The sequence below is a fragment of the Physeter macrocephalus genome, chromosome 11 (genome assembly GCF_002837175.3).
Source record: "Physeter macrocephalus isolate SW-GA chromosome 11, ASM283717v5, whole genome shotgun sequence".
In the NCBI taxonomy this organism is placed as follows: Eukaryota; Metazoa; Chordata; class Mammalia; order Artiodactyla; family Physeteridae; genus Physeter; species Physeter macrocephalus.
The window spans coordinates 145,234,670-145,259,449 of NC_041224.1; the positions used below are offsets into that span (position 1 = coordinate 145,234,670).

The 24,780-nt window shown below is 38.7% G+C and overlaps 2 protein-coding genes across 9 annotated transcripts in view; both read left to right on the top strand.

Annotated features, from left to right (window-relative positions):
• The window catches only part of SYNE2 (spectrin repeat containing nuclear envelope protein 2), a 326,063-nt gene that overhangs the window by 33,338 nt on the left and 267,945 nt on the right, over positions 1 to 24,780 (top strand). For 7 of the 8 annotated variants that reach the window (XM_024133495.2, XM_024133470.2, XM_024133489.2 and 4 more), the window contains exon 2: positions 18,939 to 19,068. In XM_024133495.2, coding sequence (XP_023989263.1) covers positions 18,990 to 19,068 — 79 coding nt within the window. In that variant the 5' untranslated portion in view covers positions 18,939 to 18,989. Of the gene's footprint in view, positions 1 to 7,969; positions 8,661 to 18,938; positions 19,069 to 24,780 lie in introns of those variants that run through there. The other variant, XM_028495984.2, reaches the window with a different exon arrangement.
• LOC102984688 (ADP-ribosylation factor-like protein 2-binding protein) lies at positions 2,204 to 3,833 on the top strand. The gene has a single exon (XM_055088522.1). It carries the CDS (start codon positions 2,562 to 2,564, stop codon positions 3,033 to 3,035), a length of 474 nt encoding a protein of 157 aa, XP_054944497.1. The 5' UTR covers positions 2,204 to 2,561; the 3' UTR covers positions 3,036 to 3,833.

Sequence of the window (24,780 nt, forward strand, 5' to 3'; positions counted from 1 at the left end):
ATGCCCAGGAGTGGGATTGTTGGGTCATATGGTAGCTCTATTTTTAGTTTCTTAAGGAACCTCCGTACTGTTCTCCATAGTGGCTGTACCAATTTACATTCCCACCAACCGTGCAAGAGGGTTCCCTTTTCTCCACACCCTCTCCAGCATTTATCGTTTGTAGACTTTTTGATGATGGCCATTCTGACTGGTGTGAGGTGATACCTCATTGTGATTTTGATTTACATTTCTCTAATAATTAGCGATGTTGAGCATCTTTTCATGTGTTTTTTGGCCATCTGTATGTCTTCTTTGGAGAAATGTCTACTTAGGTCTTCTGCGCATTTTTCTATTGGGTTTTTTGTTGTTGTTGTTGAGTTGTATGAGTTGTTTGTATATTTTGGAGATTAATCCCTTGTTGGTTGCATTGTTTGCAAATATTTTCTTCCATTTAATCCATTTCTTAACCCTTGGCTCTGTTGTGGTGGTGGATTGGAGGAACAAACTTATTTTTGCACTTATTAATGATTTGTAATTTGACTAGATTCACTTGTCCTGGTCAGCTTCCTCATCCACCAATCTACATTTGCCAGGTCCTACCTGCTTTACCAGGAAAATCTTGAGGGTGGGAAGGTAAAAACTGCTCCTTTTCCATTAAGCCTGTTAGGACAAGCCTTGCTTTTTTTGATTCCCCTAGGCAATTAGTGACTGCTGTCAGTTATGCATCCTGAGCACACTGTTCCTGTCTCTGGAAAACCTTTCCCACTTACTCATCTTTACATCCTTAGTAACTGATACAGTGCCTTGCAAGTAGTAAGCACTCAGTGGATATTTGTTAAATGGATGAATTAATATGGTCTCATGTAGAATGCTCAACTCTACATGAATTTAGTTCATGTTTGTATAATATTTATCTTAAGCTTGAGTAGTAGCATAAAATTGGGTCAGAAAACTTCTAAGTTAAGCAAGAAACTTAGCAATCATATATGTGCGATTGAGGGCTGTAGTGGGACTTGGTCATTATAAGACAAAATGGACCCTTATCTGAAAAAGGTTAATTTTGTTAATTTCCTCTGTAAGAACACAGTTAAAGAGAAAGAATGGGTACCTGGCCAAGCAGCAGCTGGCGCATCTGTTGATAAAGACGTGTGTAATTTGGGTTGGTTGTAGTAGTGCAGGCCAAATGGGAAAAGCAAATCACTCTTCCGTTTCCCATTTTTAATAGCAAATTAATTTCTGAGTGTGAAAACATTTCTGCAGCTGCCACTAAAATTGGCAAATATTTTTCTAAATAAATAATACATTTCAGAAACAAACTTCTCATTTTAACAGGCAACATATTTCTGGCTGTTGTATTTGCTCACAAACATTTCAAATTTAGAAATATTTATTTTAAATATCTGGGAGATACCAGTGTTAGGAAGTTTGAAGACAACAAATCTTTCATCAGTGGGGAAATGCTACCCAACAGAAATGTGTAAAAACGCACGTACAGTTATGTTACTTGAAACACTTGACAAAAATACTGTTATAATCACAGTGAGATCCTGCACATATTTTCCCAAACGTTTCAGTCATTTCAGAATTTTGCCACTGACTATGAAACCATTTTGGCCACAGCTCAGTAGGACTAGTTCAGCTTTGTAAATTTAATAGAATTCTCCCAACTTCTCCATCCCTTCTTTCTTCCAGAATAGTTTGGGACCACAATTCCTCTGAAGCCTTAAAAATCCAAGAGAAAAAATAATTACAAATAGAAATAGGCATTTTACCTTAAAATACATCTAGAAAGACATTTGAGGGCATTTCAGTTTTTTTTGGCCAAAGGTTCTGGCCATTTGGGGAGAAAAAAAATCTTGTCAAAAGTGGAAGGAGGGGCTTCCCTGGTGGCGCAGTGGTTGAGAATCTGCCTGCCAGTGCAGGGAACATGGGTTTGATCCCTGGTCCGGGAAGATCCCACATGCCGGGGAGCAACTAAGCCCGTGAGCCACAACTACTGAGCCCACGTGCCGCAACTACTGAAGCCCAGGCGCCTAGAGCCCATGCTCCGCAATGAAAAGCCACTGCAGTGAGAAGCCCGCACACTGCAACGAAGAGTAGCCCCCACTCGCCGCAACTAGAGAAAGCCCGTGCACAGCAGCGAAGACCCAACACAGCCGAAAGTAAATAAATGAAGTAAATAAATTTATTTTTTAAAAAAGTGGAAGGAAGGGGAACAGTTCAAATGGAGATATCAAAGAGGAAATTGTAACTTTTAAAAAATACCCTGTGACTCGGGAACACCTGAATTTCAAAATTATTTTTATTTTTATTTGTGTGTGTATTAAAAAGCATCCTTGTCGGGGGCCTGGCAGGGCTTGGAGGCCCGGCCAGCGCGTGGCAGCAGCCCGGGAGCCTGAGGCCCGGGCGTCGCGCACAGGCGCTACCCAGCTGGGACGTGAGGCGGCTGAGGCCTCGGCTACGAGGCCTTCCCGATGAAGGTTGGGGCTCTGCGGAGCAGAGCGGAGGCTGCGCCTGGCCTTCGGGCGGGGTAGAAGGCCGGTGGGCCCGCTCCCCCGCGCGCTGTGGAAGCGGCGGCGGCGATGGACGCCCTAGAGGAAGAGAGCTTCGCGCTGTCCATCTCTTCCGCCTCTGATGCAGAATTTGATGCAGTGGTTGGATATTTAGAGGACATTATCATGGATGATGAATTCCAGTTATTACAGAGGAATTTCATGGACAAGTACTACCAGGAGTTTGAAGACACGGAAGAGAATAAGCTCACCTACACACCTATTTTTAATGAATATATTTCTTTGGTTGAAAAGTATATAGAACAGCTGTTGGAGCGGATTCCTGGATTTAACATGGCGACTTTTACTACAACTCTACAGCACCATAAAGATGAAGTGGCGGGCTTCCCTGGTGGCGCAGTGGTTGCGCGTCCGCCTGCCGATGCAGGGGAACCGGGTTCGCGCCCCGGTTTGGGAGGATCCCACATGCCGCGGAGCGGCTGGGCCCGTGAGCCATGGCCGCTGGGCCTGTACTCCGCAACGGGAGAGGCCACAACAGTGTGAGGCCCGCGTACCACAAAAAAAAAAAAAAAAAAAAAAAAAAAAGATGAAGTGGCCGGTGACATTTTCGACGTGCTGCTCACGTTTACAGATTTTCTGGCTTTCAAAGAAATGTTTCTGGACTGTTGAGCAGAAAAAGAAGGCTGGGGACTGGACTTAAGCAGCGGTTTAGTGGTGACTTCATTGTGCAAATCATCTTCTATGACAGCTAGACTATGACTATGACTCCTACTATCACAGCTAGTCTTGGCTGTTGGAATCAATTTAGAGAGTTGTCCTTTACCTAAAAGGTACTTGTGAAAATCAATTCCTAGTCTTACATGTACAGTCCTTGTATCACTTCACTGTTTTCTACTGGTCCCGATGTAGTCCCATTGTTTCTATAACTCTCGTTTACATGTTTTTGAAAACTTACTTTTATAGATGAATACTCAGGCTAACCTAGTGGATGTAATCTTGGAACTTCCATGATTACTCACTTCAAGATCAAAGTATTATATGCTGTGTGCTTTTTAGCTGTTGGTGCTATGAAAGCAAAAATGCTTTCTGTGTTGGTGTTCCTATTTTACTGGGCACCAATGAATGTATGCTGGAAGTAGTCTAAAAGGTTTCCTTTTCTTAGAGCATGTTAGTGTTTGTGCAGGTTTGCTTAAAACCCTTTCTATGTAAAACAGCTCCTTAGGTTTTCTGTTGGGCTCTGCACTTCCTTCTTGCTGTCAAAATAATCCTACCAAGATAGTGTTCCACTGGTCTAGCTCAGCAGGAGATAACAAACAGCTTTACTGGTCATCCGTCTGCTTGGATTTAGTACACTGGTTTACTACAATGTTTGATAGAACATTACTGGCCAGAAAACATGGATGTCACATCTCTAGAAAGAAAAACTATAGTAGTTCAATTCCCAATGTATACCTTAGTTGTTTTTTTGTTGTTGTTTTAATTTTTATTTTTCAAGTAAAAATAAGAATCTCTACTGACTTTTCACTTGGCTGTTCTGGTTTTAAAGGATGAGCTAGCTGTAGGCTGTGTGTTTTTCTGTACCAATGGTGCTTATTAAATACTTTTGTACCATGAGTAAAATTTCAGGTGTTTTGCAGAAAAAAAAGAAAAAAGCATCCTTGTTAAATATACTTTCTGGGACTTCCCTGGTGGCACAGTGGTTAAGAATGCCAATGCAGGGGACACGGGTTCAATCCCTGGTCCAGGAAGATCCCACATGTCATGGAGCAAGCCCATGTTCCACAACTACTGAGCCTGCGCTCTAGAGCCTGCGAGCCACAACGACTAAGCCCGCGTGCCACAACTACTGAAGCCTGAGCACCTAGAGCCCATGCTCTGCAACAAGAGAAGCCACTGCAATGAGAAGCCCGCGCACCGCAATGAAGAGTAGCCCCCTCTCGCTGCAACTGGAGAAAGCCCACGTTCAGCAACAAAGACCCAATGCAGCCAAAAAAAGAAAAAGTATATATATATACACACACACACACACACACACACAAATATATATATATATATATATATATATATATATATACTTTCTGAGTTATGGTTTGCTTGCTTATTTGGTTATTTAGTTTTTTAATTTGTTCATTCCTTACTTTATTCACAAAGGATTTAAGATGACTGCAACAAATGATATGTATAAGGAAAGTACTATATGTCAATAAAAAGTAAAAACAAAAAAACAAGACAAAGGCCAGGGAAAAACAGGCATAACTTTGACTGACATAATTGCTACGATTTGACCTCAGAGTTAGCTCTGTGTTTCTGGACATCCAAGGTGAAAAAAGGAACACTGATTATATGGTTCTTATTTTCAGAAAGGAAAATAAGAACAGAAATAATATAGAAATAACCACAAAAAAACCCAACCTGTGTCTCCAAGGAAATGAAGTATTTTCCTAGCATTAAATGGTTAAAAAAAAGTTTAATGGAGGGCTTCCCACAGGGGAGCTGAGAGTTGTGAAACAGTGTCCTCCATAACTTTGCTTCAGTTTGTTCATTTGTTCACTCTTTTACTCTTTCCTCAAACATTTATTATGTACCTACTCTGTGCCACATCCTGTGCTAGATGATAAAGATACAACAGTGAACCAAACATAGTCCCTTCTCAGAGCTTGCAATCCAGAGTCTCAAGAAGACCCAGGGCCAAAGGATCTGCTCCAAAAGGACAGGTAGACTCAGTGGTGGAACTTGTGAGGACTGGGTTTCTCCATGTTAGCAGGTGAAGTTGACATTCAGGACCTACAGCCTCTACTGTGATGCCAGGATGCTTGCAGTTTACTCCAGCGTGAAATGCTGGGAAGAGACTAACAAGAATTAGGTGATCGATGGGAGTCAGGGCCCTAGCTGGTCTGGCTGGGCTCAGGGCTGAAGTTATTCCTGGAGTCAGGACCAGAGTAAGTGATCTGTTAGTCACACAGCTACTTCTTGGGGAAGAAGGCCAATCCACTTAAAGCCAGTTTCCTGAACGGCAAGCGGATCTACCTAATTGCTTGTTTCTTTTCACTGATTTGAAAAATGTAAACAATTCATATACCATGGTTTTAACAGCTTTTTGAAGGTGTAAGTGATCCTCTTTTCATTTTTATATGCTGGCATTTTATGGAACCTTCAGTTTTTGTTTGCCCTGTTGTAATGGGAGGGGACTTGGACAGGGAGAGAAAAAAACACCCCGCAGAGCCTGGACTGCTGATCTTCAAGAGAGAGGAGATTGATGGGCAGGGAGTGGGGACATGGGGGAGAGGCAGAGTAAGAATATATTCACCAAGAGTGTAATCATTGAAAAAATATATTCTTGAGTGCAAAGAATTCTTAGGAATATATTTTTCTTATGAATAATAGCAAGCCAATTTATGCCCTTTAGTACTTCCTCACCCACCCTCTCCCTGTTCTGCCTCCCACTAGAGGCATTGTTAATCCATTTCTTCCAGGCAAGACTCCCCGTTGATTCAGGGTCTCCATTGGAATGAGGCTACAGGGGACATGCACTTAGTTCAAGAAGATGGGACAGGAACAAACAGAACCTGGCAGAAATGATAGAGTAAGTCACAAAGTCGTTCATAGTGTTTTAGGGATGCTTCACCGTGTTGTCTACAAATTAGATCTCTTCCTAGAGCTTAGAACTAGAATCTGGATGTCTTCAAGTGACTTGATATTGAAAAATATTAAAAAGATCTCACTTACTGAAAGCACATAAATTTAATCTTCTACTAATAAATTTTTCTTTCTCACCAATGGAGAACAACTTGCATTTGTATCTCATTTTGTAATTTTCATCATGCTACATGTTATCTCATCTTGTCCTACAGAAAGTCTGAGTTTGTTTAACTCACTTATTTATACCCTCCTTTATTGTAGAGAAATTTTGAGTTAGTTTGCATAGAAACATAAAATTCAGTTGAATAGAAAAATAGATGAGGATATTGCAGCGAGGGAAAAATAAGAGTAGATGCATAAAGCCGGTGGGATAGCACTATGTTTTCCATAAAGTCATTTGTATTTGCTAGATCCAGGCTATACCAGCCAAAATAAAGAGAGGGAAACTTTGTTTATACAAATAACATGGTCATTAGATTAAAAGAATAAATGCTCAGGATCACAGTTTTTCTTGGTACTGAGACCTGAGAATTTTCCACAGCTTGTTCTCATAAAAGGAACACAGTGTGGCTTACAAACTGTCTTCCTGGACTCCTGTGTAAGAAGTACAATGGTAGGTCTCTCTTGACTGCTTCCTATAATATCCTGCTTGGTAAGGTTTATGGGATTACGCCAGAATACGTTTTAATAAAAGCAGTTCTCTAGGGGGATAAAACAATGCAGTTCAGGTTCACAGCTCCCTGATGGCTGGACAGGATCCAAAGACCACATCCAGGCATGGGTGGATGTTGTCTTTCAGGCGTTCCTCCAGGAATATTATTTCTTGTAATCCAGTGTTTTTAAATGTACAGCAGAGAACTTCGGGTTAGATTCTTTGGCAAGAACCCGGAAGTGTGAGTTGGCTCAGACAAAATCATTTCACAGATGAAGAAACAGGACCTTGCAGAGGCTGATGATTATCCAAGGCTTTGAGGTCAGCGGCAGAGCTGGGACCAAGGCCAGATTCTTCCGACTCTTAAGTCTAGGGCTCTTTCAACCATTTCATCTTTCCTCTCTAACCTAAGTAGAATTCTATTACAATTTAAAAATGTTAAGAATGGAATTTCTTAATGATGTTTTGTTAAATATCATATTTTCCACTTACCATAAACTTTATTAATAACTTTTGATTCATAATGGGTCAACAGATGGTAAAATAGTTTAAAATCTGCAAATGTAAAATGATCTGGGAAGAGGAAATCAGTTAAGATAACCTGTTTTAGAGAATCATTTAATGTGTTGTTCAATAAAATAATTAAAAGTTTGGTCTGGAAAAAAAAGGATGACTATTTCTAACATCTGTAATGTAATCCTACTTAGATGTTAACTTTTAAAAAAATTAATTTATTTTTGGCTGCGTTGGGTCTTCATTGCTGCACATGGGCTTTCTCTAGTTGCGGCGAGCGGGGGCTACTCTTCCTTGCGGTGCATGGGCTTCTCATTGCGGTGGCTTCTCTTGTTGCAGAGCACGGGCTCTAGGCACGTGGGCTTCAGTAGTTGTGGCTCACGAGCTCTAGAGCGCAGGCTCAGTAGTTGTGGTGCATGGGCTTAGTTGCTCCACGGCATGTGGAATCTTCCCGGACCAGGGCTCTAACCCGTGTCCCCTGCATTGGCAGGTGGATTCTTAACCACTGTGCCAGCAGGGAAGTCCTAGATGTTAACTTTTTAGAAAATGAAACAGCTATAGAGCTGAAGTCCCGCCCTCCCATTCCTTTGCCCTCTACCCTGAAGTTGTGGGTACCACTCCCAAGCATGTTTCTGTTCTTTTACCATATATGTATGTGTGTGTTTAAAATTTACATAAAGTACATAAATGACTTCATAGTGTATCAGTCCTTTTGGACTTGCTCTGCCCTCCACCCCTGAACATTTTAGTTTTGATATTTAACCTTGCTGATACTGGTCATTCATTTTAGCTGTGGAATAGCCTTCCCTCGTATGACTCAACTACAGTTTATCCATTCTCCTACTGATGGGATTTGACTGTTTCCACTTTTTCTGCTATATATAGTTCTTCCATGAACATTCTTGAACATAAGTCCTTGTGTCCATGAGCAATTTTAGAACTTTTTTTAGTTGGCAGAAATTTATTCAGTCACCAGCTTTTGCTACTCCTACCTGAGCATCAGTCACATCCTGGGTCATCCTGGGAGATCCTTGCACCCAAAATGCTGTTTGGGTCCATTTGTAGCCAGTGCTGATCCAGTCTTTGTGTACCTTCAATGCCTTCCAACTCCTTGAATGTCTTTCTGCTTGGTTTGCTCAGGTTCTCGACTAGGACCTGTTCCAAGCACCTTTCATTTCTCAAGGACCCTACCCTACCCTAGCTTCCTCACACCTAAGAGATGATCTGACTTCTTATTTTCCTGAGAAAAATGAGGTCATCTGATGAGAGCTCCCTCGATCCTTCTCTCTCAAACTTCTCAGCATTTCCACTTAGAAGAATGGTGAACATGTGCAAATCACAAATTCTTTGTGGAATGAATGGAGGTAGGAGTTTTGTTTTTGTTTTTGTTTTTGTTTTAAAACCCCCAAATTGGAACTTTGTCTTGCCAGGAGCCACACCATCTTCAAAATCACTAATTCAAATACCCTCTGACATCAGCCTCCAGTTCTTCTAGCTTAACATCCAAAGTACGCTCACTGTGATGGTTCTTCAGTTTCCCTCAGACACCAGTCTGTGTGCTCCTTCATTCTATCTGTTCACCTCTTCCTGTCTTCACATCCCCTCTTTCTATTTCATCCTCCCTGCAGCTCCCACCCTGGACCTCTCTCCCAGAGCCCTACTTTTTCCTGCTCCGACCTGCTGCATGGCGGTCATCCTGGCAACTTCTCCTTTCGTTTTCCTGTGTTCAATGTCTAGTCCCCTTTTTTCTCATGTTTAGTTTAGTTTTCAGTTTTGTTGGAATACTTCCCATCCTCTTTCTTGTTTTACTGTCTTATTTTTTTGGAGTAACTTTTCCAGTAGCTTTCTAAGAGTGAGAGCATAGGACATAAATTTTTTGGAGACTGGCATGTCAAGAAATGACTATTTTCTACCCGAACACTTGATTAATACTTTAGGTGGATATAGACTATAGATTGAAAATAATTTTCTATCTCATTTTTAAAAAATTGTAGTATTACACATAACAATTTACCAATTTAACTATTTTTAAGTGTAAAGTTTGGTGGTATTAAGTACATTCACATTGTTGTGTAACAACTATTACCACCATCCATCTCCAGAACTCTTTTCATCTTGCAAAACTGAACTCTATACTCATTAAACAATGGGTTAATTTAATTTAAAGTTAATTAAAACAATTAATGTCCCACACACCCTCCCTCACCCCTGGCAACCACCATTCTATTTATGTATCTATGAATATGAATACTGTAGGTACCTCATGTAAGTGGAATCGTCAGTATTTGTCTTTTTGTGACTGGCTTATTTCACTAAGCACGGTGTCCTCAAGTTGCAGCCATGTTGTACTATGTGTCAGAATTTCCTTCTTTCTTAAAGCTGAATAATATTCTGTTGTATATACATGCCACATTTTGTTTATCCATTCATCCATGGATGAACACTCGGGTTGCTTCCACCTTTTGGCTATTGTGAATAATGCTGCTATGAATATGGGTAAATAATAATCTCTTTGAGACTCTGCTTTCAATTCTTTTGTGTATGTACCCAGAAGTGGAATTGCTGGATCATCATATGGTAATTCTATTTTTAATTTTTAAAGAACTGCCATAGTGTTTTCCATAGCAACTGTACCATTTTTACATTCCCGCCAATGGTGTGAAAGTTTTCCAATTTCTCTACATTATTTTTTGGTTTTTTTGATAGTAACCATCTTAATGGGTTTGTGGTAGTATCTCACTGTAGTTTCGATTTGCATTTCCATTGTGATTAATGGTATTGAGCTCAAGTCCTGTGCCCATTTTTAACTGGGTTGTTTATTTTGTTGTTGTTGAATTGTGGGAGTTCTTTATGTATTATGGATATTAACTTCTTATCAGATACATTATTTGTAAATATTTTCTCCCACTTCATGGGTTGCCTTTCACTCTGTTGAATGTGTCCTTTGATGAACAGAAGTTTTAAATTTTATTGTAGTTAAATTTATTTTTTCTTTTGTTGCTTGTGCTTTTGGAGTTATATCCAAGAAATCATTGCCAAATCCAACGTCATGAAGCTTTTGTCCTATGTTTTTTTCTAAGCGTTTTATAGTTTTAGCTCTTATGTTGTTTTCCCAGAACTTTTAAGATATTCCTCATGTCTTCTGTTGTCCAATATGGCTAATACAGAAGTCTGATGCTATTCTAATTCTTGTTCCTTGGTGTGTGGTTTGGTTTTTGTCCTCTGGGAGATTCTTTATTCTTGCTATTCTGAAATTTTGTAACCATGTGTTTTGCCGAGGGTAGTGGGCACTCATTGTGCTCTTATGTTTGTCCTTCAGCTCTAGAAAATCTTCTTGTATCAATTCTTTGATAATTTTCTCCCTCTGTTTTCTCATTTGGATGTTAGATCCACTGGATTGGCCTTTAAGTTTTATATTTCTTTTCTGTTTTTCTCCCTTTTGTTTATAGGAGATGTCCTTATTTTATTTTCTCTTTTCTTGATCTTTTAAAATACAGCACTTAAATATTTTTTCATAGTGCCCTGTTCCTATCTTATTGCCTTGCCAAACTCCATCTTCCTGGTTCTGACTTGATCCTGTTGGCTTAGTTTCCCACGGGACATGAAGCATTTACTTTGAAAAAAAGTGGAGTATGCACAAGTTACCTGGCCTCAGAACTGATGTCTGATGTACATCTGAAATGTCAAACCTGGACTCCTGCTTTGCCCTCAAACCTGCTCCACCTGCAGCCTTCTCTGGCTCAATTCATGGCTTCTCCATCCTTCCTGTTGTTTACGTCAAAAATTTAGGAGATATTTTTTATTCTTCTCTTTCTCCTATGACATATGACATCGAATCAGTCAGGAAGCCTTGTTGGTACCATCTCCAACATATATTCAGAGCCTGACCACTGACCACTTACTCCTCCTACTTCTGCAGCCCTGGTCCTAGCCATCATCACCTGGATTACTGTAATAACCTTTTTCTCCCAGCATTTTATTATGAAAATTGTAAAATATACAACAAAGTTGAAAGAATTTTACACAAATAACTGTATTCTCAACACCTAGATTCCACCTTTAACATTTTACCATGCTTGCTTTCTCATTTATTACCCATCTGTCTATCTCTCTGTCCATCCATTCTGTGATAACCTTTTAACTAGTCTCCCTGCTTCATTCCTTGTCCCATGTGTTGTTCCCATACATCAGTCCAAACGATAATTTTGAAACATAAGTCAAATTGTATCTCTCCTCTGCTCAAAACTCTGCTATGGCTGCCCATTTCACTATTACTAACTCTGTAGACTTTGTAATCCTCAAAAGGAAAATTGCCTTGGTAATTTTCAGATTCCTGTGGAATTGTGAATTTATACTGAGTTTCTGTGTAGTATTACCATTACCATTGTATCACTGAGGATGGAATTGACTTTTGTCTTTTGGAGGAAATAGAGCAAACAGTACTGCTTGCTTGTTCAGAGGGCTACAATTAAAATCTTTAAGCATTCATTCCTGCCAAGGTAGTTGTCTTGCATTTTGCTTTCCATTTCAGCATGTGGTGGGTGTGGATATTTATAAAGAAGACTAAGTCTGTTTTTACAAGGGCTTTCCAAAATTAATTCTGTCCAATAGAATATGACTTTTTGCTTTGATATTGTTAAAAATCTAATGGTTAAAGAAAAAGCTAGTGAAATATGTTAGCAGCATGCAGAACAAAACTTTAAAATATATCTCTTGCTATATAGTGCATTGTCATGTGAAGGTATAAAATGGAAGAAATGTTGATTCTGTTTGTAACTGATATGGTGGAGCCTTTTATAAGCTTTAAAATAGAGTTCACTTTATGGTGTCGTTTCTAAAAAATTTCAATTATCAGTTTCATTTTTAATTTTTCTTTCCTTTCCTATGTTTGCTGGTTCCTCAGGGTTCCTCTCTTGTGTTTGTTTTGGTCTCTTCCTTTCATTCTTGGAGGCTCTCCTTAAATGTCTTGTAATCTTTGGCTGTCCAATCATATTTAAGAGTGAGGAACGAAAAAGCCAATCAGTGGAATTTCACAGCTGGGTGATTTGGCATGGAACTGACTTTTCTATTGAGGAATCCCAAATATCAATCTCTAGAGGTCTTTTCTAAGGGCTTTACTTTCTCCAGAAAAGCATCCTCTGAAATCCCACCTATGGGTGGAGCAAGGGATCGGGGCATGCATCTGGCTCCAGTGCTCGTGGAGAAGGTGGGGTTGATGAGGGCTGGGGGTGCCCCTGTTGAGGTGTATACTTGTCTAAAGTCTTGCTATCGGTCCTGATCTTCAGCACACTCAGACCTCTGTCTCATCCTCAACTTCTGTAGTATCTCTTGCCACCAATCCCAGACCTCTCTGGGATTCTTTAAAGATAGGGATGGAGAAGCTAGAGTTAATAAGAAAGCCAGGAATCGTTGGTAGCAATTTAGGGACAAAGTAATGGGGTCATGGGCAGAGGTGATGGTAAAAGGAATGAAGAGATATATATGAGGAAAAGCCCCCAAACCATTGCCAGTACTTGTAACTTAAAGATCTCTCTAGGTTTTTTGGGAGACTGGTGACATGGTAGTAATGAAGGCAGGGAACTTTTGCTGAGGGTATTATGAGCTTTAAAAATTGGACTGTGGGACCTACTAGAGCATGGACTTGAGCACATGGGGAGGGGGAAGGGTAAGCTGTGACGAAGTGAGAGAGTGGCATGGACATATATACACTAACAAATGTAAAATAGATAGCTACTGGGAAGAAGCCGCATGGCACAGGGAGATCAGCTAGGTGGTTTGTGACCACCTAGAGGGGTGGGATAGGGAGGGTGGGAGTGAGGGAGACGCAAGAGATATGGCAACATATATATATGTATAACTGATTCACTTTGTTGTAAAGCAGAAACTAACACACCATTGTGGCGCAAGAGGGAAGAGATATGGGAACATATGTATATGTATAACTGATTCACTTTGTTGTAAAGGAGAAACTAACACACTATTGTAAAACAGTTATACTCCAATAAAGATGTTAAAAAAAAAATTGGACTGTGGGTGCAAGGGCAGAATTTCTAGGTAAAAATGAGCTGATGAAAATTAAAAGTAATTACTTCCTGAGTGCATGCTTTCTAGATTTGTGCTGATTTATTAACACATCCAGTTTTGTGGCTTTGGAAGTTTTTATCCTTAAGTTTTTTTACTCTATGTTTTAATATTGTGATTAGCTTTTAATTTTTACTGCTGATTAAGAAATGGGATAATCCTGATGAATTCATTTCACAGATTATAGTAAATACAATTTATGTACTGTAGTACATCTACTATAGTAAGCATGCAATAAATGTTAGTTGCTACTGTAGTTTTTAGTTTCATGTGCTTCATTGAAATCCTTATAAGATATGTATCCCTTTCTATAGCTGTGGACATTGCAGTTCAGAGCATTTGGTACTTGGTCAAGGCCAACAGAAAGCTCTTTTAGGGAAGTGGTTACATTTACTTAAAATGCTGTTATCATGGTTGAAGTGGGTGGTTTAGCAGTACAGTTGGGATTGGCTGGGGAGTGACACTGCTTTGTTGTGAGATAGCAAGTGCAGCACTATCATATCCAGAGAATTGCTACGTGTTTGTGTTCCAAAACTGTGGTGAATAGTTAGGATTGATTGTTCTGGCATTTTGTGGTGATTATAAGAAAAATAAATTGCCTAAAAGGAGATAGAAGAGTGGATCTTAAAAATCAATGGATCTGGGCTTCCCTGGTGGCGCAGTGGTTGACAGTCCGCGTGCTGATGCAGGGGACACGGGTTCGTGCCCCGGTCGGGGAGGATCCCACATACCGTGGCGCGGAGCGGCTGGGCCCGTGAGCCATGGCCGCTGGGCCTGCGCGTCCGGAGCCTGTGCTCCGCAACGGGAGAGGCCACAACAGTGAGAGGCCCGCATACCGCAAAAAAAAAAAAAAAAAAAATCAATGGATCTGGGAATTTACACCAATTGCTTCTGGTCAAGTGATGATGAAAACATAAGTAATAACAGAGTTAGGAAAAGTTAATGGGAAAAAGATGGAGAAGCTTATTATGGCAAGTACGTCACCAGCTTTCTTCTGTGAGCTTGGAGGCAGATCAGAGTTAACAACTGTCAGTTGCGATGACAAGCTCTATAACTTAGCAGACAAAGGGGAGATCCTTTAGAATTCCTAGCTCGACAGTAAATAACCTGGTACAGCTGAAGAACAGAAGAAAGAACAGGGAATTTACGCCAGGGAAAATGGTAACATTTAAACCACTCTGTTAAAGAACTACCTAAATGTGTTTAACATGTCCTGCTATGGTACATACACCTTCTGATCAAATTTTGAAGGTGACATAGAAGCCCCTTTCTCCCCACTGACAGTGCTTTTTTCAGTGCTGTTAGAACAGCAGGGCTCATTAACAAACTATCTACTAATGAGAAAATGAGACCTCTTGAGCTACCGAAAAGGCTTTTAGGAGTCCTTTCTAGAAATTTCTGACAAACCTAGAGAAGTTTTCTAATATTTTATTTGTGTCAAGAGAGTATTTTTCGGGCTTCCCTGGTGGCGCAGTGGTTGAGAGTCCGCCTGCCTATGCAGAGGACACGGGTTCGTGCCCCGGTTCGGGAAGATCCCACATGCTGTGGAGCGGCTGGGCCTGTGAGCCATGGCCGCTGAGCCTGCGTGTCCGGAGCCTGTGCTCTGCAACGGGAGAGGCCACAGCAGTGAGAGGCCCGCGTACCGCAAAAAAAAAAAAAAAAAAAAAAAAGAGAGTATTTTTCTCATTATACAGCTATAGATATACAGTTTCCATAGCATATGGATTGGAGAACTGACCCTGAACTAAATAATACCTTATTCCCCATTTGTTGTCATTTCACCAAAATAAAAGCAAAAATGTTTTTCTTATTGCGGCAGAAATAGGCATTCATCATTTGAAACTTTAAAAATGCAGATAAGCAAAAGGAAGAAAATAAAAATCACTAATAATTCCACTCATTAGAAATGATCTCTTGGGCTTCCCTGGTGGCGCAGTGGTTGAGAGTCCGCCTGCCGATGCAGGGGACACGGGTTCGTGCCCTGGTTTGGGAAGATCCCATATGCCGCGGAACGGCTGGTCCCGTGAGCCATGGCCGCTGAGCCTGCGCGTCTGGAGCCTGTGCTCTGCAACGGGAGAGGCCACAACAGTGAGAGGCCCAAGATCTCCATTCAAATTTCACTTTTGAGTTGTAAAAATTCTAATCATAATAATCCAAAGTTTATGCCAACATTTCTTTTAAAAGGGAAATACTCTAGTGTTTTGAGGTTTTAGAGAAACCAGACGCATATTAAGATGTATTGCATAAGCAAACCACAGTTGTATCAAAATAGCTTATGCCATTTATAAAAGCATGTGTATTAATTTACATGGATTTTAAAAACCCAGTTCCACATGATTCTACTTGCTCTTTGAATCTTTAATGCCACTACATTAGTTCTTTACCTAATATTTCATATGTGTCTGAAGATGATCTATTATTTTCATTCTGAACCCTGTTGTTACATAATTGTATGTAACTTTTATTTGAAAAGGAAAAGTAAGGTGATGCGGACCGCCTGGGAAGAAGGGCTTGTCTGTGCTGTGATTCCACCTGGGCAGGCAGCCCGCATGCTCCCCACAGGGGAGTCGGAAGGCAAGTGATAGGATGGCCCTCAGGATTTCGGCTGATAGACCCTTGTGACTGACTCACTGAGCCCCTGGCCAAGCCTCATTCCTCTTTCTGCCTTCCTTGCTCATATTCTTTCTAGCTTCTCAGTTAAGATCCTGAGAAGTCTCTCAAAGCTTGTCTTCTCTACTGTGTTCCAGTTTTTCATGAGCCCTATTTAGCAAGTAAATTCCTCTCTGGAGATGTCATCTGTTTCTCACCAAAAGCAATTATGTTGGAAATGTCATCATACGTTGTCTTCAGTCAGATCCTCATGACCTCTGTAGTGTGTTTTGATAAATAATGTACTAAGACAGTATTGGGATCAATAATCCAACACTTGCAATTGATTCAGTCTTCATAGCTTGGTTTTACTTTTTTTTTTTTTTTTTAGTTTTTTGGCTGCACTGCACAGCTTGCGGGATCTTAGTTCTCAGACCACGGAGCAAACCTGAGCCCTTGGCAGTGAAAGCCCGGAGTCTTAACTGCTAGACCACCAGGGAATTCCCTGGTTTTACTTTTGATTTCCTTTTTTTAGAAGCTCTAGGAAATTCTTCAGTAAATAAAAAAATATTATATTTTACTGACTTGTTTGTTAATAAATTTTCACTGTTATAAACAGAAAACTCTGAGACACATAAGTTAAGGTCTAGACTTTTTTTTTTTTTTTTTTTTTTTTTTTTACAAATACTAATTTTTTTTCTACAACCTTAATATAGAATATAGTGGATTCCACATGCCAGTCTAGTCCAGGAACATTTCTTGATTCTCTGGTTATCAATTTGTTCCATATTATTCTGTTTTTATTTTAAGTTCTTTCTCCTACATTTGATAACTTATATTTATTTAATATTGAATGGCAATGAGTGGCCCTCAGAGACATTCTTATTAAATTCAAGGTATTACCCGAATAATGCTTACAGGACTATTTGGAGGGAGATGCTGTTTTATATTAAGTACACTCCTCTAATCACATCTATCTCCAGATTCAAGCGATAGGACATGCCTTCTCCTTTGCTTCCATAACACCTTCTACATACATTTCTTAGAAGATTTCACTCAATATGTGTTTATCTGTCATTCTCAGAAGATTGAATTCCTTGAGAGCAGTATATAGCATATATAAGCGCTTGCTGAGTAAATGAGTAAAAGAAGGAATTAATAAAATCTGTCTAAGTTTTCGCTAGCTCTAGCTGGCTCTATGAGGTACCAACCTGTATTGGCTAAGAGCATGGACTCTGGAAACCAAAACCACCTGGGTTCAAATCTTAGCTCCATCATTTATTAGCTATGTGTCATTAGACAACGGTATATGATATTTGTGCATCTCAGTTTTGTCTTTTCAAATATGGGATAATTACGATACCTAACTCATGCTTAGAACAGTACCTATATATAGTAAGTGCTATGTAAGTGTTTGCTACTATCGTTATTATCCTTTTATTTAATAGCCCTGGCATGGAATAGTGGGTGCCATTAGGAAATTAATTCTGGAATTCAGTTTTTCTCCCCGTCATCATGAAGAAGTGCTTTGCCTTCACTTTGGGTTCAGGAGCTCTCAGCATGGGAATGGGTAGTGGAGGTCTTTAGTACACCAACAACTGAGGACATTTGTACCTTTATCAATCAGCAGGCTGCACAGGCTCATTGAACGAACAAAAAGCTTTTTATTTTGATTAGAATTGTATCAACTCTGTATAGGAATGATGTTACCTCAGGCAGGCTCTGTTTCATCTTACTTCAGAGGATAAAACAAATTAATTATTAATTGATAAACATATTAATTAATAAACATAGTTTATTTGGTAGGTAAAATCTTTAACAACAGTGATCCATGGGAGAGATGATAAAGGAGTTTTGGATGATAAACAGAGTGGGAAGACAGGATTGAAAGATTTTCGAAGTCTGGCTCTCGCATTAGATGTTTAATGATTTTTGTTCTTTGCATTTTTTTTAAGTGGTCTATTGGATATGACTGATTGTATCTAGCTCTTGGCCTCAGGTTTATTTAGATTTTAGTCTCTCCTCCCCCCCAGCATTTTATTATGAAGAATTTCTAATATACAGCAAAGTTAAAGGATTTAACAGTGAACACACATATTCAACACACAGATTCTGCCATTATTGTTTTGCTATACTTTGTTGATCACGTGTCTGTACACTTATCCGTTCCTCTATCCATCCCCTGATACATTTTATGCTTTTATGTACTTGGTTAAGTTTATTTTGCTAAGGAAGTCATCATCTGTATGGGAGAAGTCAATGATTTATTCTCAGCCCCCAGAATACTAATAGTGGCATACACATACACGAAGCCGTACTTTTAAAGAGTTGCTCAGTAAGAATTACTCATATTGGAAGGATTCCTTAAGAGTCATAGTGGGGGTAGAGAAAGAAATGTGTAGGTGGAAAAATAAGGGCTTAGGAAAATAATTCAATATCATAGATAACCCATGAAAACATTCTTTTTGATATAGTTTTTTTAGTTTCACTTTGCAAACTATGCAGACCCAGTTCTTATTGTTTCCAGTAAATGGCAACAATCATGGAGCAGAAAAGGAACTAAGTTAAATGAAAAGCTTTAAAGAAAATTCTTGTATGTTGAGGCTAATAATATAATACACACAAAACCTAAGATATCAGTTCGTGTCAGCTTTACGTCCTCTGGACAAATTATAAAATATAATTGCGTAGCTTTCCTTTTCACTGCTGGTATAGAATCTGCAATGCTAGCTCTTGTGGAGTTCTGCCTGCAACTCTAAAGGGACTGAATAGGTCATAGGGCAAAATTTTGATTATGATTCAAAAAAGAAGGCGTAGTCACTTTGTTCCATGAGAACTAAGCAACGCTTACGAGAAAGCTGTGATTCTTTTGGAGGGCAGTTTCTGGTTGCTGTTGTTTTCTGGCAATGCATGTTTACTGGAAATGCAGAGCTGCAGAGTTACTAATGAGCATTTATCCCTTCTATTTTTAGTTCACTTCTTTAACTGAGATGGACATGATATAATCTCCATTGAGTCAAAGGATGGCATCTAGTCCTGTGCTTCCCACTGAAGACGAACAGGTTTCCTTGGGCATCGATGATCTCCATTTTTCATTGCAAGGTATTAAGATTGGGTGTGGTAACTGTGAGAACCTAACTCTCATCTATTCACAAATTGTATTGCTTTCTTTGTATGTTTCTCTTATGGTAAAATATATACATGTATCTGTATTTTTCCAATTGTAGAATCTTTCAGTATACTTCAATATCTTTATTGCTATCTCAGCTACTTAGGAAAGTAAGGAATACCTGGAAGGAACTTAGTATCTCGGTTTCTCAATCTGAGTGCATGTGTTTTATTTGCAATGAAAATTAAATAGTTAACCGTAGTTTGCTTGGCATTGTTTGCACTTATTTTACATCTTTTTGAATGTACAACCTTATTTTGCCCTAATAAAAAGGAATAGTAGTAATATTAAAAGTGCGTGAACTTTCAGTCCCATGAATTATGTGTGCCTTTATGCAAATAAGTACTGTCCGTATTTTTTTAATGTTTCTTGGCAATATTTGTTATGTACTTTGAAAGTTCCTTAGCCACTAGACTTTACACCTCTGTTGCATATCTTGGAGCTGAGTAAAGTCAGCTAGTGTAGAAGAAATAAGGGTATGGCAAGTCTTTGAAAATATTTATGTCACTGTGTATTTTAAAGTAGTTGAGAGATTATTGACAGTATTATGTAACATTCTTAGAATGTTATTTAGAAGCCATAGCTTTTGAGTCACTAATTTTTTTAATTTTAAATTTATTATTAAAAGAATTGAAGTATAATAGACATACAACATTATATTAGTTTCAGGTGTACAATATAACAATTCAGTATTTGTGTAGGCTGTGAAATGATCACTACAATAAGTCTAATTAACAATCTGTCACCATACATAGTTACAGAATTTCTTTTTCTTGTGATGAGGACTTTGAAGATCTACTCTCTTAGCAACTTTCAAATATGCAGCACAACATTAACTATAGTCACCATGCTGTGCATTATATTTATTTATGTCATGTATGATAAAGATCCCCGAAAGACTTTCTTTCTGATATCTCTTTTTAATTAAACATGGTTTTGAATAATTAGCTTCTTGACTTTGGGGTCAGTGGCTTTTAAAAATAAATATCATGTAATTTTTATAGACTCAAGAAACATATTTTGAGGGATAGTACTTGAGGTAAGATTCTCAGTAAGTGCATTTTTATGGTGTCATATACTCGTCATAAGTAGTTTGAATCAAATTTTAATTTATCGGAAAAAACCCAATGTTCTTATTTTTCTCTCAAGTTTTGGTTGCATATGAGTAGTAATTCATGTGCGCTAAAGTGTATCAGGAAGATAGTGCATCAATAAATGGTCGGTAAATCTAATTTCTTTATTCCTTCCTTCCTTCCTTCCTTCCTTCCTTTCTTTCTTTCTTTCTTTTTCTTTCTTTCTTCCTTCCTTCCTCCTTTCCTTTCCTTCCCTTCCCTTCCTTTCTCTCTTTCTCTCTCTCTCTCTCTCTCTCCCTCCCTCCCTTCCTTCCTTTTTTCCTGAATCAATTGATCCTGATATGTATGTATGTATGTATGCATTTATTTAATTTTTTCTTCCAGTTTTATTGAGATATTATTGGCATACAGCACTGTATAAGTTTAAGGTGTACAGCATAATGACTTGACTTACATACATCATGAACTGGTTATCACAATAAGTGCAGTGAACATCCATCATCTCAAATAGATACAAAATTAAAGAAATAGAAAAAAATTTTTTTCCATATGATGAGAATTCTTAGGATTTACTCTTGACAACTTTCATATATAAAATAGAACAGTGTTAATTATATTTATCATGCGTACATTACACCCCTAGTACTTATTTATCTTGTAAGAGACTGTAACTAGACTTATTATGGTGATCCTTTTGAAATGTATAGAAATATTTAAACACTGTGTTATGTAACAGGAACTAATATAGTGTTGTAGGTCAATAATACTTCAAAAGCAAACAACCAACCCAACATAGAAACTCACAGACAAAGATCAGATTTGTGGTTACCAGAGGCAGTGGTGGTGGTGGAATTGGCTGAAAGCAGTCAAAAAGTGCAAACTTCCAGGTAAATCTAATTTCTCATGCTGGCTCTGCCACTTACCAGTTCTTTGAACTTGGATAAGAGACTTTATCTTTTTGGTCTCAGTTTCCTCATATTTAGAATGTGGGTGATAATGCCTGTATTGCACCTGTGCTTTGAAGATGAACCATAATGCATGCAAAGGGCTTAGCACCATGCCTGCCTGACACAGAGTAGGAGCTCAATAAATGCATCGTAATTTCTTTGTAGATATTACAGTTAAAGTCTTTGTCCCAAAGGATTTCTTGTCCAGGAGCACACAGCTAGAGTAGAAGTTGCATGGTGGATAGCAAAAAATGGTAAACCAGATGTCTGGTTTTCAGTTTTGACATTTCTGTTCAATGGCTTCCCATCACACATGGGATAAAGTCTAGACTTCTTGGTGTGGCTCACAGGTACTTCCTATCTGCTGCTCACCTTTCTCTCTGCCCTCATCTCCCACAAGCACCCTGTGCTCCAGCCCCATGGCTCCTTGAGGGGCCATGCTCCCCTGCTTGTGTGCTTTTGTTCAGGTGGTTCCCCCTGCAGCTCTCCTGTCTCCTCTTTCCACTGGAAGAGTCCAGCTCATCTAGTCCTCCTCTATCCCTATTCATCCCAAACTTAGCCATACTCGGCCCTCTCCATGAGCCCCACTCTTTCTTTGGCTGAGATTCACACTCTCTCCTCTGTTCTCCCATAGTACCTATTTTAGCACTTATAATAATATTATAAGTGTTATATTTTAAAATGTTTTCTTCCCCACTGTAGAGTTTTATGTAGCATGCTCTAGCTTACGCAGCACCCTTACGTACATTACCTCATTTGATCCTTACAACCACACTATAAAGTAGATATTTTTATCTTCAAGATACAGAGAAGGAAGCTGTGGCTCACAAAGATGGAATTACTCCCCCAGAGTCACACAGTTAGTGAGCAGCAGAGCTCAGTTTTGACCTGGAGGATAGTTTTCTTTCCACTGCACCACAGCCACTCCAGCATAGTTCAAAGAACAATTTGAAAGAGGGAATTTCCCAAACAACTTTCTCTGGAAAGTGCGTATAAATTTTAGCCTTATCCTAGTTAATCCATAGCAAACTTTTATTTTTTTAATTTTTAATTTTTATAGCAATCTTTCCCATCCTGATTATGGATGGGCATTTTCAAGTAACATTAATCTCAGATTCACAAGTAGCTCAAAATAATTAGCAAATTACTGATAAATGAGTATTTTCTTATAGCATGTTTTGAATTATACTAGGTTGTACAATCTGCTCTACAGTAGGAGATGAATATGGGCTGCTTGGCAATGGAAATGTGATATACATGTGCTGCTGGTGTGAATGATTTTCCTTCATGGTCTCTTTAGAGGAATATGCTGCTGGATGCATTGCTCTATAGGGGGAGAGGTGAAAAACCAATACTATACTGTAGTCAGCTTTACACTGGGCAAGGGCTGCTCACATTAGCCAAGTACTCTCAACTGAGGAGTTCCCATGACTGTAGAATGAGGGCTTAACCGTGAAATGAATGGATTTCCCAAAGTTAATTTCTGTATTGTTATCAGCAGATTTGTAATGATTCTTTCAGCCTGAGTTGTTGAAAGAAAGAGAGAAAGAAAGAAAGAAGGGAGGGAGGAAGGAAGGAAAGAAAGAAGGAACTTGTATGTATTTCTGAAGGTAACTTTGCTTTCATTGCACTGTTATTAGCTATGTAGACAAAAACATTGATAGACAATATTATGAACATTAGCAACTACCGAACTGCAGGCTGTTGGCAATAGTCTTAAAAGCATTTGGCTTTGTACACCATGTAAGCAGACTTGTATTTCACAGAATTCACATGTGCTTAGTGATCCTTGGAGTAATATGAGTAAAGAGATTTTATGTCATATGAAAGGCTCAGGATGACCGCTCATAAAGGTTTTTTCTCCTCATTTCAGAACCTTTTTTAAAAGGAAGAAAGAGGCCTATTTAACTAATAACGCCTATTTTATTTTAGCCAAAAACTTATATAAGGTGAGGCAATTATGGCCATACCCTGACTGAGAATAATACGCTTAAGAAAAGATTAAAATGCCTGCATTGAAATGTGGTGAATCATTGTTGATATGCTATGAAAACAGGTATATTATGTGTGCAACGCCAACAAGGCATCAGATCTAAGGAATCAGGCAGTGCTTTGCTGAAATTCATAGAGCAGGACAATAAACATCATTTATTGTTCATCATTTGTGTGATCTTTGAGAAAATGTCTTTATGAAGGGATTTTTAAGGGCACTTTTTGTAGAGAGATATTTGTGATCTCTTAGTCTAGTGACGATAGTAACATTGAAATGGTTGGATTTTCGGGAGGAAAAAGAAATGACATTTGTGAATTTGAACAATTTGAGCAGATGAATGCAAAAACTGGAATTTATTTTAGTTTAGTGCATTTTGTACTACCATGGATGGTCCACATTTTAAATAAATTATAGATATGAAAGTTTAAGCTATTAAAATGATAAATGGTTGCTTTTAAAAATTATTTGCTTTACTGAGGTTTCCATTATAAAATGTCTTTACATCTTTCCATTGGATTTCTTACCTGGCAAAATAATAGGTGCTTCCTTCCCTTTTATCCTAAGAGAATAGTAACTACATATTTTGTCTGAAATAACATCTCTGCTAAGCTCTTCAGGTGGGAAAGGTATGTTCAGAGAACATTTCTTTGATGTGTCAGGCAGATACGATTATGGAAGCAGTAAAGGGTTAAGCTGGATAATACCACAGAATTTTCAAGTTGGAAGGGACTTTCTTTGCCATTCCATTTAATTTGAGACCAAAGGTGGAATCCCTTCAGTAGTATTTCTGAGATGAAGATCCTTGAGGGAGTTGAATTCAAGCCCAAGAAGTTTGGGGATTTTGCTTTTAGGCAGCAGGTAGCTATTGGGTCTTGGGAATGAGAGGACAGGGTCCATGGTCAGAGTTGTGCCTTAGGAGATTAGTCTGGGTTTGAGGTATAGGAAGACTTGGAAAGGGTAAGAAAGTGAAATTGGAGAAACTGATTAGAAGGCTTTGCAAATATCTGGGTATTGGGTAATGCTGGTGTGGATTCGAGTTATAGCAGTGAGTAGGAAAGTATGGGACAGATAAGAAACCATTAAGGTGGAAGACTCAATAACTACTCTGCAGTTATTGACTATGGATAATGAGATCCAAAGTTAGAAGCTGAGCTGCTTGAGATAATAGTGGTAGCAACTATAATGTCCAGAGTATTAACTTCCTTTTTATTTAGTGTGTTTTCACCAAGTATTTTAGTAGCATCAAATAATAAGACCATTAAATACTATTTTATATCAATATGCTTAAAATAAATTGTTGTAGGTAAAAAGTCCCATTTTCAAAGAAACTCTTGAGAACTTCCTATGTCATGGAAAGCTTAATAGCACGACACAGGTAGAGGGCCCATTTGAAAGTCAAATTAATAATGAGTGAAATTCATACCTGGGATTGACATGATATTTTAAATCAACTATAGTTCAATTATAAACAATGAGTGAAATTGACTGACTAGGCTGACTCATCTTGTGATGTTTTAAGTGGTAGCTATGGCAGTTTTGAACTATTTTGGACACTTTATACATTTCAGATTTAAGTTTTTTCTTTTTTCTTTTTTTTTGATGTGGACCATTTTAAAAGTCTGTATTGAATTT

What these genes read in the sequence shown, in the direction of transcription:
- LOC102984688 (XM_055088522.1), top strand. Translation starts at nt 2,562, where the DNA reads ATGGACGCCCTAGAGGAAGAGAGCTTCGCGCTGTCCATCTCTTCCGCC.